At 48.4% G+C, this 14,093-nt stretch overlaps 1 protein-coding gene across 2 annotated transcripts; it reads right to left on the bottom strand.

The window, feature by feature from the left end:
• On the bottom strand, positions 1 to 8,582 carry TMEM147 (transmembrane protein 147). 2 transcript variants are annotated; one of them, XM_028742571.2, is made up of 8 exons: positions 8,448 to 8,582; positions 7,835 to 7,960; positions 6,257 to 6,326; positions 4,909 to 4,974; positions 4,567 to 4,703; positions 2,963 to 3,047; positions 1,581 to 1,702; positions 1 to 305 (listed from the first exon to the last, which is right to left on the bottom strand). In XM_028742571.2, the coding sequence occupies exons 2-8, from the start codon at positions 7,909 to 7,911 to the stop codon at positions 185 to 187; spliced, it is 678 nt and encodes a 225-aa protein (XP_028598404.1). In that variant the 5' UTR covers positions 7,912 to 7,960; positions 8,448 to 8,582; the 3' UTR covers positions 1 to 184. The 2 variants fall into 2 exon arrangements, with proteins under 2 accessions (XP_028598404.1, XP_028598405.1); XM_028742572.2 differs by having other exon boundaries at positions 8,385 to 8,473.
• Positions 8,583 to 14,093: the final 5,511 nt, after the last annotated feature.

The raw sequence follows: 14,093 nt of genomic DNA, 5'->3' as shown, positions 1-14,093 counted from the left end.
GAAATACCCAAACCTGTTTATTATTACTATTATTCCCCTCGCCTCCAAGCAGAGGCCGTGCTAAGGCAGATCTCACCGCGGGCAGGATCAAACCGTGTCTCAACTTGGCAACAGCGACTTGGCTGGACGATCCCGCCAGGATGCAAAGGCAACGTCTCCTCCCCGAGTGGGAAGGGATGAATCCTCAGTTGCTGTGTACCAGAGTGACAAAGAGAGTCAGGGAGCTGAGGGAAAGGAGACCAGTGATGACAGCCTTGACCAGGAGGGCTGTCCAGCTGCCCAGGAGAAAAACATGGACAAAAGACCTGGGAAGGAAAAGAAAAGGGAGAGGGTTGATAAGGAGCAGAGGAACATCGGGAGCTGCCTTCCACCAAACCAAAGCACTGGTTCATCTAGTGCAGTGCTGTCCACTCTGACTGGCAACAGCTCCAGGGTTTGAGACAGAAGCATTCCTCAGCCCTGCCTGGAGACACCAGGGATTGAACCTGCGACCTTCTGCATACGAGGCAGATACTCTACCACAGAACTACAGTCCTTCTGTGGCTGTAAGGATTTAGTGGGGCAGGAGAGCAGGAGGTCCCACTTAACTTCCGTGCTTAAAACTTCCATGCTTAAAAGAAAACATCCTGCAATGTTTAATGCTTATATATTTGGGGAAGGGTCATAGCTCAGCAGCAGATCACATGCTCCACATGCAGAACGTCCCCAGATTTAATCGCTAGGCTCTCGAGGTAGGAATGGGAAAGTAAAGGTAAAGGTAAAGGGATCCCTGACCATTAGGTCCAGTCGTGACCGACTCTGGGGTTGCGGCACTCATCTCGCTTTATTGGCCGAGGGAGCCGGCATACAGCTTCCGGGTCATGTAGCCAGCATGACTAAGCCGCTTCTGGCGAACCAGAGCAGCGCACGGAAATGCCGTTTACCTTCCCGCCGGAGCAGTACCTATTTATCTACTTGCACTTTGATGCGCTTTCGAAGTGCTAGGTTGGCAGGAGCAGGGACTGAGCAACAGAAGCTCACCTCGTCGTGGGGATTCGAACCGCCGACCTTCTGATCAGCAAGTCCTAAGCTCTGTGGTTTAACCCACAGCGCCACCCACATGACTCTCAGCTAAAACTCTGGAGAGCCTCTTCTAGTCAGCGCCGACCCCTCTTTCGCCATCCTTGTGCATCCCTGACCACTGGGATGATATTGACCAAGGCTAACAGCGAGCCAATATGGCGCAGTGGTTAGAGTGTTGGACTAGGACCTGGAAGGCCCGGGTTCAAATCCCCGCTCGGCCATGAAAGCTCACTAAGTGAGCTTGGGCCAGTCCCTCAACTCTCAGCCTGACCTCCCTCGCAGGTTTGTTGTAAGGATAAAATGGGGACAAAGAGAACCACCACGTTGAGAAACTCGGAGGAAAGATAGGATGTGCATGCAATGAATTAAAATAATAGGAGGCTGGTGTAGACAATACTGAACAAGGTATTGAAGGAATCGAAGAAGCTGCCTTATATTCAATCAGCTAATGGAAGCCATGGCCTGAAATGCACAAGCCCCAAGCCCCACCTCCAAGCTACGAGCACCCAGTGACTCACTCCATGAAGAAAGCCTTGTAGACACTGACTCCCAGCAGGAAAGTGAGGGGCAGTCGGTAGTGTTTGGGTAAATCGTAGCGTGTAAACATCCATACCAGGGCGGCCGTGGCAATATAGTGGACCTGGGAGAAGAAAAATGGGGGGGCGCAAAGGGAGCAAACAGAGAGAGGAATGATTCCAAATCCTTTCTGTGGCACATCCCGCGAGGCAGCGGAGTTTAAGGACCAGAGTTTTTCTTCTCCTAGACAGGCTACATCATACACCCTGTACACCACTGTTATCCATAGCTGTAACTTGTAACTAGCCTTTATTGGCATAAGTTAAAACAGTACAATCATAAAATCATACAAAGTCACCCAAATACTTTGATAAACCAAACACAGACAATACAGTATATAAAAGACTAGATACCCACCATTTAATAAATCAGGCAACTTTAGATTTAGCTTTAAAGACCTCGGCTAAGTACCGCAAAACAATATTGGTAGTTTCAGGAGTATCATCCCTCAACAAATATTGGATTACAGAGCCTTTGCAAATTGATACAGTCAAACCTCGGCTCCTGAACACCTCCGTTTTAGAACATTTAAGCTCCCGAACGCCAAAAACCCAGAAGTGAATGCTCCGGTTTTCAAATGTTTTTCAGAAGCTGAATGTCTGACACGGCTTCCGCTTGAGTGCAGGAAGCTCCTGCAACCAATCGGAAGCTGCACCTCAGTTGTTGAACATTTTGGAAGTCGAACGGGCTTCCGGAACTGATTATGTTCAAGAACCAAGGTTTGACTGTATTTTGAGCTGTAAGGGAGTCAACTAGGAGATCTCTGCGATGGGTGTTGAGAAGAGGGCAATCCAAAATTATATGATGCAATACTTCCCTTTTGTATATAGACAGTGGTGTTTTGGTTGCCTATGGATCCACACTCAGATAGTGACTTCACTATAAGTACACACCTGTAAAATATCCAGGCTGCCTGCTATACAAGCCTCATAGCAGGCATAGATTTTATTAAAATGCATTATTTTAAAATGCAACTAGTCCACTGTCACTTAAGAACAGCTCAGTTCAGAAGGAACATTAACACTGAGAGTTATAGTCTCTTTTGAACTATTATTCTCACGCGCATTCAGACCCATATACAAAGTTTTGCAGTTTTACTCAAACAGTTAATTGGATTGATTCATCGGAACACACAGGGGGACACACACATAAGTGTGTTTCTTCTGTCAGCTCTACTGCTGTGTTTATAAAAACACCACCACTAGAACAGCAGGGGAAGAAAACAAAAGCAGGGAAGACTATCCAAATGTCGTGCTTCCTCCCCGCCAGCAGGGGCACTGCTTTAGAGAAGCTCGCAACAGGCAACAGCAGAATCAGCACTTACCAGACTGATGTTAGAGTCGATGCTCATCTGGATGTATTTCCAGTCAAACTCAATTCCACGAGCTCCCACCCAGAGCGGGATGCATCTGTCAAAAGCACAGCGGCGTCAGGCGCACTTCACACATTTATTTATTCATTCCTTCAGAGCATTTAGTACCCACTCTTCAGTCAAAAGGACCCCCAGAGTGGCCCGTGGGCAATCAATTAAAACAAGACAATCCCTACCCTCAGGCTTGCAATGTAAAAAAGCATGGCACGCAAAGGAAAAGGACAAGGAGGGAAGAGGAAAAAGTCAAACTCAGGCACCAATTTGTAAACAGTTGTTCTTACAATGATGGAGCTGGGCTTTTGGCAAAGGGAATGGAATGAGCCTTCTGCTTCCTGTCTCTCCCAAAGAGGCAGCCTGGTGGAATGGCTGCTCCAAGGTGACAGCAGGAGACCTGATGGAGCTGGCCTGCCACAGCTGATTGCATGCAGCTACATCCAAGGATCTCAAAACCAGACATGACACATGCACACACAGACACACTGGTTGCAAAAAGAAAAAGAAAAAAAGAGCAACCTTCCAAAAGCTCTTGCACAACCAGGGGTCAGCCTGTAATTATGAGCCATGAAAGTCTTTCCAAATTCAAAATGAAACCTAGGGCTGCACACTCAGGATTGCTCATCACAAAGGCTCCCTAGAATGTAGCACCAGAGCCTAATATTCTGTGTAAAAATAAAATTAAAAAATTGTCCAGTAGCACCTTAGAGACCAACTAAGTTTCAGATACCAAGGTGTCTGAAGAAATGTGCATGCACACGAAAGCTTGTGCCCAGAACAAACTTAGTTGGTCTCTAAGGTACTACTGGACAATCTTTTTTATTTATTCTGTGTCAAAGTTCAGCTTGGGGACATCCAACACACTGAAGTTTCCTCAAGCATGTGCAGAGTGCATCTGCCTCAGCAATGAAGCAACAACAATCCAAGCTATGCGGCAGCGTAAGGATTAGCCCCTCCAGGCAGATTCAAGTCCCAGCGCCTATCATTTTAGAAATGAAACACACCTTCATGAGAATGAACTCACACCCCTTGACACCCTTTAAACAACTTAAAAGAGTTATTGGGGGGAAGAGAAAGAAAAGAGAATATTTGTTCCAGCTGGTTGCAAAAACATATCAGGCTTGTGGGGAATTCTACAGAAAATTGAAAGTGCAAAGAATTGGGCTGAAAGGGAGGAGGAAGGCAGAGTTAAGCAATTGTAAGGTGATGATGAAAAAGGAAACAAAAAATAGGTTTTTTTTAACAAACCATGGAATTGATGGTCAAATAGGTACTATTCATTTTTAGTTGTTGGAGGCATTTTGTGGGTAAAGTCAGGGTACTGGTGCCTGCTACGTTCATTTGAACGTAATAGTTTCTCCAGATGAATGAATGTGGATTAAAAGCACGTAAAAAATAAAATAAAAGCACGCAACATTGCTGATGGAGGAGGCAGAGACATAAAAACCCACATCAGAACCTCACATTCACCTGGGATAAGTGGCTCCAACTGAGCTCCGCCCACATACCTCCCCCACTAGCTCTGGCTCCACCCCCTAGGGCGGGGCTAAGGCCCAACTCACCGGGACATGATGAGCTCTGCTGTGGCCCATCCCATGGCAGCCACCATGATCTTGTACTCCCCTTTCCCTGCGTTCCGCGACATGACCAGGTGCAAGCCCACCAGGTCGGCCAAGTCTACGGTGGCTTTCATGAATTCCTGGTACAAGAGGAAAGGTTTCAGAGCAGCAGACAGGAAAACCCCAGTTCCCCCTGTCCTCCCAAATCCACATCCCTCAAGTTATGCAAGCACAGATGCTCCCAATGTTGTAGGACGTTCAGTAGTATGTGATACGCGTAGTTGTACCTCCATCCTTGTAGGCTCCCCCCCCCCCCCGCCCTGCTTGCCCAAGTGCCAGACTTACTCCAATGAAGTCGTAAGCGCCTACGCCGCCCTCCCAAGTCGGGAAGAAGGTGGCTAAGAACAGCATCTGTAAGAGAGAGAAGGCAGCAACCAACATTTATGAATGAAACATTTATAAAAACAGGGAGGGAAATGTACAGTGGACAAATGGACATAGTTATGTTCTACCAGAATCCTGAAAATATAGATCACTCTCCAATTCAAGCCTTCATTACAGCCCATGAGAATGAGCAGCAAAATTTCACGATGAAGATTTTAAGGATTGTGGTGAAAGGCAACAGTCGGGGGGGCACTATTCCCAGGGAGGGCACTTCACAACAAGTACAGGGGCCACCACTGAAAAGGCCCTGTCCCTTTTGGGAAGAGCGAAAAAGTTAGCACAGCACAGCATTTTTTTAAGAAAGGCTACTGAAATCACACCTACAGGACTGTCCATTGAGTACCCATTGTTAGCTGGCTTCATACGCCCAGATTCTAATATACAAAGAGTCCTGATGGATCAGGCTAATGGCTCACCTAGTCCGGCATTCTGTTCTCACGGTGGCCAACCAAGCGCCTGTGACAAGCCCCCAAAGCAAGACCTGAGCATGAAGAACACTCTGCCCCACTGTTTTCCCCGGTAACTGGCATTCAGAAGCGCATGGTGGCTAGTAGCCATTGATAGCCTTATCCTCCACGGATCTGTCTATAATCTTCTTTTGACGCCATCCAAACTGGTGGCCATTCCTGCCTCCTGTGGAAGAGAGTTCCACAGTTTAACACTGTGCTGTGTGAAGAAGCGTTTTTCTTCTGTCTGCCCTGAATCTTCCAACATCCATCTTCACTGACAGACTCAGGAGTTCTAGCACTTTGAGAGAGAGAAGTAACAATGTCTCTGTTCACTTCTGCAGGTGATCATCAGAATCAGGCTCTTAACACATATATAGGACTGCCCAGTTCAGAGTGAAGTTCGACAGACTACAATGGCACTTACTCCCAGCTTAGTGGATACAGAATTACAGCCCAAACAAGAACAAATATTCTCACCGCTGAAGGACAGGCCTCCTACATGTTGCTGAACTTCATCTCCCATCACCCTCCACCATTTGCCATGCTGCCTGGTGCTGATGGGAGTTAAGAGTCCAGCAACACTGAGAAGGCCCCATATTCCCCAGTCCTGCCTTGCTGGACACCACACTGGGATCAAACTCAGAAAGTCTGTGGCACAACCCATCAAACTATGCACCAGCGCAAGGGTGTTGCCAAGAGAGCTGTGTGCCTCCTTTGCAATGGACTTCACATTCTCGGCATCCAGATTCTCATGTGCTACTTCCTCAAAGCTTCACGACAGCGAAGGGGTAGGGCAATACCTTGCAAAGCTGGACAAAGAGGTAGGTAGCTCCGGCTTGGACACATCTCCAGAAGGCATTATACTCTGACCTGAAAGGGGCAGAAATAAAAAAGACAGTCCTTTGTGAGATGGGATACTTCTGAAGCAGAATGGCTGTTTTCCCCCTCCAGAGCTTTTATTTCTTGGTCCCTGGCCCCACAGAATGAGATGTAAGGACAGTACTGTGTCCAGATGTTTTGGACTGCAGATCCCATCAGTCCGGGCCAGCATGGCCAATGGTCGGCGATGAGGGGGGTTGTAATCCGAAACAGCTGGAGGGCATCAGAGTGGGGACGGTTCACATAACTGCATGCAGCCCATAATAGGCTAAGCCCTACTCCGTACTGAAATTAATGGACCTCTGTTAGCCATATCTATTAGCTTCAGTGGGTGTAATTTGAGTCGGACCAGCACTTTATTTACCACCCTTTATATTCTGGAAATTTGGTTTGTTTACTTGTTACGCATTTGGGCACCTCTGAAGGTATCATAACCAAATTTCGCATGCAGCGCCTGAGATCAAGCACCGAGTGCTTATCTGCGTTTGGATACAATCTGACGCTGTTTCGAATCAAGAGAGTGGGCTGAGCCTTTGGAACTGCACTGATATTTCTGCTTCTTAGAATTCCCAAGAAACAACAAGCTTGAGGCTGCCAGTGGTTTACAAAAGGACCACATGCAGAAGATCCCAAGTTCAATCCCTGGAATCTCCAGGTAGGAACGGGGGAGAGAGAGAGAACCCTTCCCGGAACACTGGAGAGATGCTGCCAGTCAGTGTGGGCAATACTGAAATGGATGGACATATAAGGCAGCTTCCTGTGTCCCTACACATTAAAAGGCACGGGTATCACCTTCAGAGGTGGAACTGCCAGATCAACCTGCGTGGCTGAGTTTTGCTGAGGCTGGCCTTGAAACGCACAAAGTCTGGGCTGCCAGCATGCCCCCCAACCAGTCTCTGTTTTGTATACCCCACAACCCCTACTAAACAAATGAGGTCACACCATCCCATGCAAACCCTGCTCCCATTCTAGTTCCCCATCCGTTATGTGCCCCTCGAAAGGCTACTGCTTTAATGCACTGCTCATAAAGGGTGACGCGGGTGGCACTGTGGGTTAAACCATAGAGCCTAGGACTTGCTGATCAGAAGGTCGGTGGTTCGAATCCCCGCGACGGGGTGAGCTCCCATTGCTCGGTCCCTGCTCCTGCCAACCTAGCAGTTTGAAAGCACGTCAAAGTGCAAGTAGATAAATAGGTACCGCTCCGGCAGGAAGGTAAATGGCGTTTCCGTGCGCTGCTCTGGTTCGCCAGAAGCAGCTTAGTCATGCTGGCCACATGACCCAGAAGCTGTGCGCCGGCTCCCTTGGCCAATAAAGCGAGATGAGCGCTGCAACCCCAGAGTCGGCCACGACTGGACCTAATGGTCAGGGGTCCCTTTACCTTTACCATAAAGGGCGAAGGAAATCCCTCCCAGCTCGGCCAGAACCTCCCCACATCACCCCCAACAATGCACCTCACATTCCCACCACCCCTCAAACACAAACACACACCCAACACTTACAGGCCGCTGCACTTGTAGGTGATGAAATAGGGGAAATAGGCGAGGGCAAAGCAATTCCCAAAGTGGAAAAGGGTCATCTCGCAGCCAGCCCGGCGGGTCGAGACTCGAGGTCGTCCCACCTGCCGCCTCCGGAAGGAAGGAAAGGGGAGGATGAGAAACACAGCAAAGAACCAGACGCAGCCTCCCCCATATCCTGACCCACAGCACGGAGGCAAGGGGTCCCGACTCCCCCACTCGCGAAACCCATCTGGGGGTTGCTGGGCTCCAACTCCCGCCCACCCACCTCCTGCCCAGGGATAATGATGGGAGTTACGAGTCCAGCGAGCCCCGAAGAGCCGCAGGTTCCCCTGCCAGGATTGCAAGCAACCTCGGGGTCGGGGAAAGGGGGACCTGTCACAGAATTGTCGGGTTGGAAGGGACCCTGACGGTGATCTAGTCCAGGGATCCCAGCGAGATCACCCATGACAGGTGGCCATTCAGCCTCTGCTTCTACTGCGGGAAAGCGAGCATTTACCCGGGAGCAGGCCCCATGGAACTGAGCGGGACTTACTCCTGAGGAGACGGGTCTAGGGGCTTGAACCGCCCTCCACTCCCGTTGACCCCCGGTACTTACTGATCTCACGTCTTCCCTGCTTTCCCCCTCTGCATCTGCGCATGCGTGCAGCTTCTCGCCCCTCTCCCCCCCCTTCCTAGGACCTTCCTTTGCATCATGGGGTTTGTAGTTCCGTCGAGTCCCTGTCTATCCTGCGCTAGGAGCGGGCGCAATACAACTCCCAAGGTGCACCGCGCGAGCGGCGCCCCAAGGGCATGGCGGGCGTCGTAGTTCTTCATTCGCAAGGCGATCGCACGCCTTTAAGAGCGTGTTGTCGCGCAAAGTTGTTGGGCGGCGAGCGGCGCCTTCCGGCGACATCCGTGAACTGTCGCTGGAATCAACAGAAAGGCTCGATAGATTCATTGCGGCGACAGTTGCGTGCTGGGAATCGTAGTTCTCCGCCGCCCTTTCTGGAACTACGGGCGCAATTCACTTGGCAAAACCAGAGAGTTCCTGCTGGTACACAGACTGCGCCTGTTGCACGTGTGTCCTTTGTGCAAAAACGCCACATATTATACTTCTTGCATTTCGGCCCCAGTGATCAAATGCTTACATTTCCCTCCCCTCTCTTCTGCACATCACACATATCAATGACCTCTTCTTTGTTCATAAAAGCATTTGTGAACCGCCCTGAGACCGGGTATAGGGCGGTATATAAATTCTATTATTATTATTATTATTATTATTATTATTATTATTATTATTATTATTATTATTATTATTATTTGCTGCAATAAATATCCACTGGGCCATTAAATATCCACTGGGTGACCTTGGGCCGGCCAGCCTCCCTCAGCCTAACCTACTTCTTGGGGTTGCTGTGGGGATTAAATGAGGAGGGAAAGAACCATGTACATCACACCTTGTGCTCTTTGGATGAAAAGGTGAGATATAAATGCAATTAATGATAGAAGTGGTTTCTAAGCTTTTGAGGCAGTTTACCATGGGGGTGATAAATGGTGCATGAGAACAGCCGCAGAGTGAGGGCCAGCCAGTTTTAAAAGTGGAAAGCTTTTCAAGTCAAGCCTACGAATTTATGGTGGCAAGGAATGAAACTTGCCAGGTCTGTGACTGTTGCATTGCCCATTTCCTCTTGCCCTCAGCCCTTCCAAAGCCAAAGACAACTAAATCCATCCCTGCGTGGCCAGATGTTCTCTGCTGATGCCGCAGGAGCTGTGTGGGATTCTCTCTCTTCCTTATGCCTAATCCCCTTGCATAAACAGAGATTATCTCTGACCCTTTTATTAAGGCGGAGATGGAAGGATCGGAAGGGTGGGGTCAGAGAATAGACTGGCGCAAAGACGGACCCTTCTCTTTCTGCTTTTACTAGACAGTATTGCTGTGTCCATGCTGGGATCCCTTCACCCCCTTGGAACAGATTGCTTGATTTCCTGTTGAACTAAACCACCAGCCACCCAACACCAACAAAAGTGTCCTTTGAGGGCAAGGTGCTGCTTTGTTTGCAAAACATCCGGAAAGGAGATTCAATTCAACCCTCCTAAACTGCAAATCAGCTGATTGATTAATAATAATAATAATAATAATAATAATAATAATAATAATAATAATTTATTATTTGTACCCCGCCCATCTGGCTGGGTTTCCCCAGCCACTCTGGGCGGCTTCCAACAAAGATTAAAAATACATTAAAATGTCACACATTAAAAACTTCCCTAAACAGGGCTGCCTTCAGATGTCTTATAAATGTCGGGTAGTTGTTTGTCTCTTTGACATCTGATGGGAGGGCGTTCCACAGGGCGGACGCCACTACCAAAAAGGCCCTCTGCCTGGTTCCCTGTAGCTTTGCTTCTTGCAGGAAGGGAACCGCCAGAAGGCCCTCGGCACTGGACCTCAGTGTCCGGGCAGAACGATGGGGGTGGAGATGCTCCTTCAGGTATACTGGGCCGAGGCCGTTTAGGGCTTTAAAGATCAGCACCAACACTTTGAATTGTGCTCGGAAACATACTGGGAGCCAATGTAGGTCTTTCAAAACCAGTGTTATGTGGTCTCGGCGGCCGCCCCCAGTCACCAGTCTAGCTGCCGCATTCTGGATTAGTTGTAGAGCAAACATTAGTTGATGAAGGGCTGGGCCTGTAGCTGTTTCGAAAGTTACCGCTGAGGGATGGCCAAACGAGAGGAAATGTATCACACACACAAAAGTATGTCCAAATTGCAAATTCTAATCTAATCTGGGCTGATGCGGGTTTAAATATAATTGCTGTAATTCAGGCAGACATTTTATTTATTTACTGCATTTATGTGCCACCTTTTGCACCAAGCAGTTCAAGATAGCAAAACATGGTCCTCCCCTTCCTCAGAGCAACCCTGTGAGGTAGGTTAGGCTAAGAGGCAGTGAATGGCCCAAAGTCGCCCAGTGAGCTTCATGGCTGAGTGAGGCTTTGAACCCTGGTCTCTCAGGTCGTAATAACCCACACTTTAACTGCTACACCACACTGGCTCTCTAGAGGTTAGGTTTCTGCTAGAGTTTCAGGCAGAGTTATTTCCATTACCTGTTGGTGCTTTTAACTGAGCTAAAATTCCCTTCACCTGTGACCAATGGCCATGCTGGCTGGGGCAGATAGGAGTCAGGCTCCAACAGCATCTGGAAGTTAGAAATGTAGGACACTTCCTTAGATAGAGTTAGCCCATTGCTCTATCCAGCTCAGCAGCAGGTATGCTGACTGGCAGCAGATTTCCAGGATTTCAAAGGTGATGTACTTTCCCAGTCCCACCTGGCAATGCCGGTGATTGAACCCGGGGCCTTCTGCAGATGCTCTGCCACAGAGCTACAGCCCTTCCCAAAACATGGTGCATTTCAAACTGCTGGCAACCCTGTTGGTTAATAAAATCTCCCAGTATATCCTCAAGGAACAGGCACCTTCTTGCTCCTAAAATTTGTGCAGAGCAAACTTACAGGCGTCACCAATTTGTGATAGTGGTAGCAGTAGGACATGCTTGGAGAAGGACAAGAATTAAGGGCACTGCGAGCATCTCCCCGTTATCATTTGTGAAATGTTGGCAGGTATGTGATCTCAAGCACAACAGGCCTTTGGTTACCAACAGGGTAGGAGAATCCAGTTTAATTAGGTTGTTAATCCTCTAATCTGCTCCATGAGCCCAACTGGAGGCAGTTTTGGTCAATGGAGATGTAGCAAGAGATTTGCTGTTGTGATCATGGATCAGGAGCACGTTCAGCTCCTAAATCAGCTGCTCCACTTTAGTGATTTTATCTCTCTGCTAAAGGACCTCATCATCATCCTCCTGCTGACGTGATCTCGTAAGTGGATGAGGCACCGCCCTCCTCCTCCCACTCCTCGGGAACAGCAGCACCCAATGAGACAGGATGACCTTGAACAGAACAGAAAGGGTTGGCTTGGGTGCAATGAGAAGAGATGCCTCCAGGTGGCACTATGGATGAAGAGTTTTGGCATCCACATTTGGGCAGTATGATTCCATCACAAATATTAGACTGTATACTAAATCATACTGAGGAGCCCATATGTTCCAACTGCAAAGAAGGCACCTGGACAGGGATTTCAACCTTGATCGCCAGTTTTCACCAGGAGCCTGGAAGACCACAAACCCTGTCGGGGGGAAAGATACAGTGCTGGGATTTCTTCCAGCCTGCTGTTTTGCATTTGTTCTGAAAATTCAAGAATGGATCACATGAAAACACAGGCATTCACCTGTACATTAAGAGATCTTGCATTATGGGGAGGAGGAGGAGTTGCAACAGGTCTGTGGGTTTCTCTAGAAAAGGAAAGAGGGAAGCATGTTCCTTGCAAGGACGTTAATTGCCTATGGCTTAATCCAAACAAATTTGCATGAAATGCATGCAAGAGCGGGGATTGTGCAGTTGGGGAGACCTGGCTTTGCAGGCATTCTGGACAGGTCTCTGGCTTCATCCTGCAGCAATTCCCTCAATCACAACAAGGTAGCCATAGAATCCTGCCTTTGATCTGTCACAGCAGTTTTCAGCCACAATTGACTGAGCAAAGCAAACAACTCAACAGGGAGTATCAGATCTGAGAGCATTCCACACAAGTTCAAATGAATCGTGAAGCCTAATGAGAAGTGCTCAAGCAGGAGAAGATCGGAACAAGATGGTACAAGCACCATCTTCTGCCCTTGGTCGATCAACGCAGCATACAGGTTTGCCCCTCTGACCAAAGTGAAAACTAGAAGCCACTGGACTAGGATATAAAAGCGTATTCCTTGGGTTGTGGCAAATCTCTGACTCCCTACTTGAAGAATATCAAGGGGAAACGGAACTGTCCTACTTGGTTCACAGCTAGTTATCCTTTGTGTAAGCTGAAAGGTGCCCAACAAAATCACAAAAATGAAGATAATAAAAGCAAAGAAGCAGCAGACAAAATTGTGAAAACAAGGCAGCAACTAGAAATCATACAACAGGTATGCTTCCCAAGCTGGGTAGGAGGTGGGGTCAGATAGCATACAAACAGCCAAATACTATTAAAAGCCAAAGAGACTAGGACAGATTTTGTCTCCCATCTGGAGAGGGACATAAGCAGTGACCTTACATTTAAATCAGACTACTGCTCCATCTGCCTTAGTGTTATCAGCCTCCCACAACCTGTGGGGATCCTCCGGCCTAAGGACTTTGCCCTCATGGGACTTGCTTTACGCTCTGCCCCAAGTGTTTTTGCCTAGTTGGAAGGTGTCCTTGAATTCTGGCAATGCCTCTTGCTTCCCTGGGTGGTAGGGTAGTGTGTGTGCATGTAGAAACAAGCCCACAGTACAGTACAAAGTAAAATCTACAGTTGCTGCTCTGCCCATTGCTGCCTCTGGCCCCTCTCACCGGTAGATTGTGTCCCTCAGAAGGTTGCTGAGAAGAGTATGAGGCCCTCAGGCTGGAAGGCAGATTCCTGTTGTAGTGCAAAATATCTGGAGGGCAATATTGAGATTTCACCCCGCCCATATCCAAGAATCTGCTGATGTTCTCTGCTGATTCTCCAGAGAGGAGGGGGCGGTTTCTGCTCTCTACTTATTCTGCCCCAGCCTCACATCAAAGAGAGAGAGAGAGAGAGAGAGAGACACTGAGTGTTAGAGAGAGATCGTGTGTATAGATAAGGTTGCTGCTAAGAGCAGCTGCAGACACTCAGTGCAGTTCAGCATTTTTCGTTTAGACCTCATTTAGCTCTGTACATAGTTGTGTATTATAGTTGTAGATAGAATAAAGAAGATATTCTACAGAGCTGCTCTCCGAGTCGTTTATGCTCTGCTGTGCGACGACTGTCTTCCTGTTGGAGTGAATCTGGTGCTCACAACTCTAAGCTGTGAGTCCACAGCACTTTGACCTGTTCCTGTGCAGAAGGTGGTCTCTGGAAGTGCTACCCAGCTCACCTGGCCCAGTTGGGGCTGAAGTGGATGAGTCCAGTTAGTGGCACTGGCTCAAGGGCGATGCTGACAAATATCTCCCGTCAGCTTTGGGAGGAAGCATCACCTGAGAATAAGAGATGCTGATGACGGGGGGTGCCAAGCTTTTTCAGAGGGCCAAATTTGATGAAGTGGAGATAAACTGCCACAGGGGTCCCCAAAACGGACTTTGGACATGCCTCACATACATCGAGGGGAGGCCATGGCCCTCATGCCCTAAGCTCTAAGTGCTTCTCCTGCTATCAGTTTATTCCATTCTAGTCCTATTTT

This window comes from Podarcis muralis, chromosome 7, assembly GCF_964188315.1.
Source record: "Podarcis muralis chromosome 7, rPodMur119.hap1.1, whole genome shotgun sequence".
Taxonomy (NCBI): domain Eukaryota; kingdom Metazoa; phylum Chordata; class Lepidosauria; order Squamata; family Lacertidae; genus Podarcis; species Podarcis muralis.
This window is presented reverse-complemented; position numbering and strand designations above follow the sequence as displayed.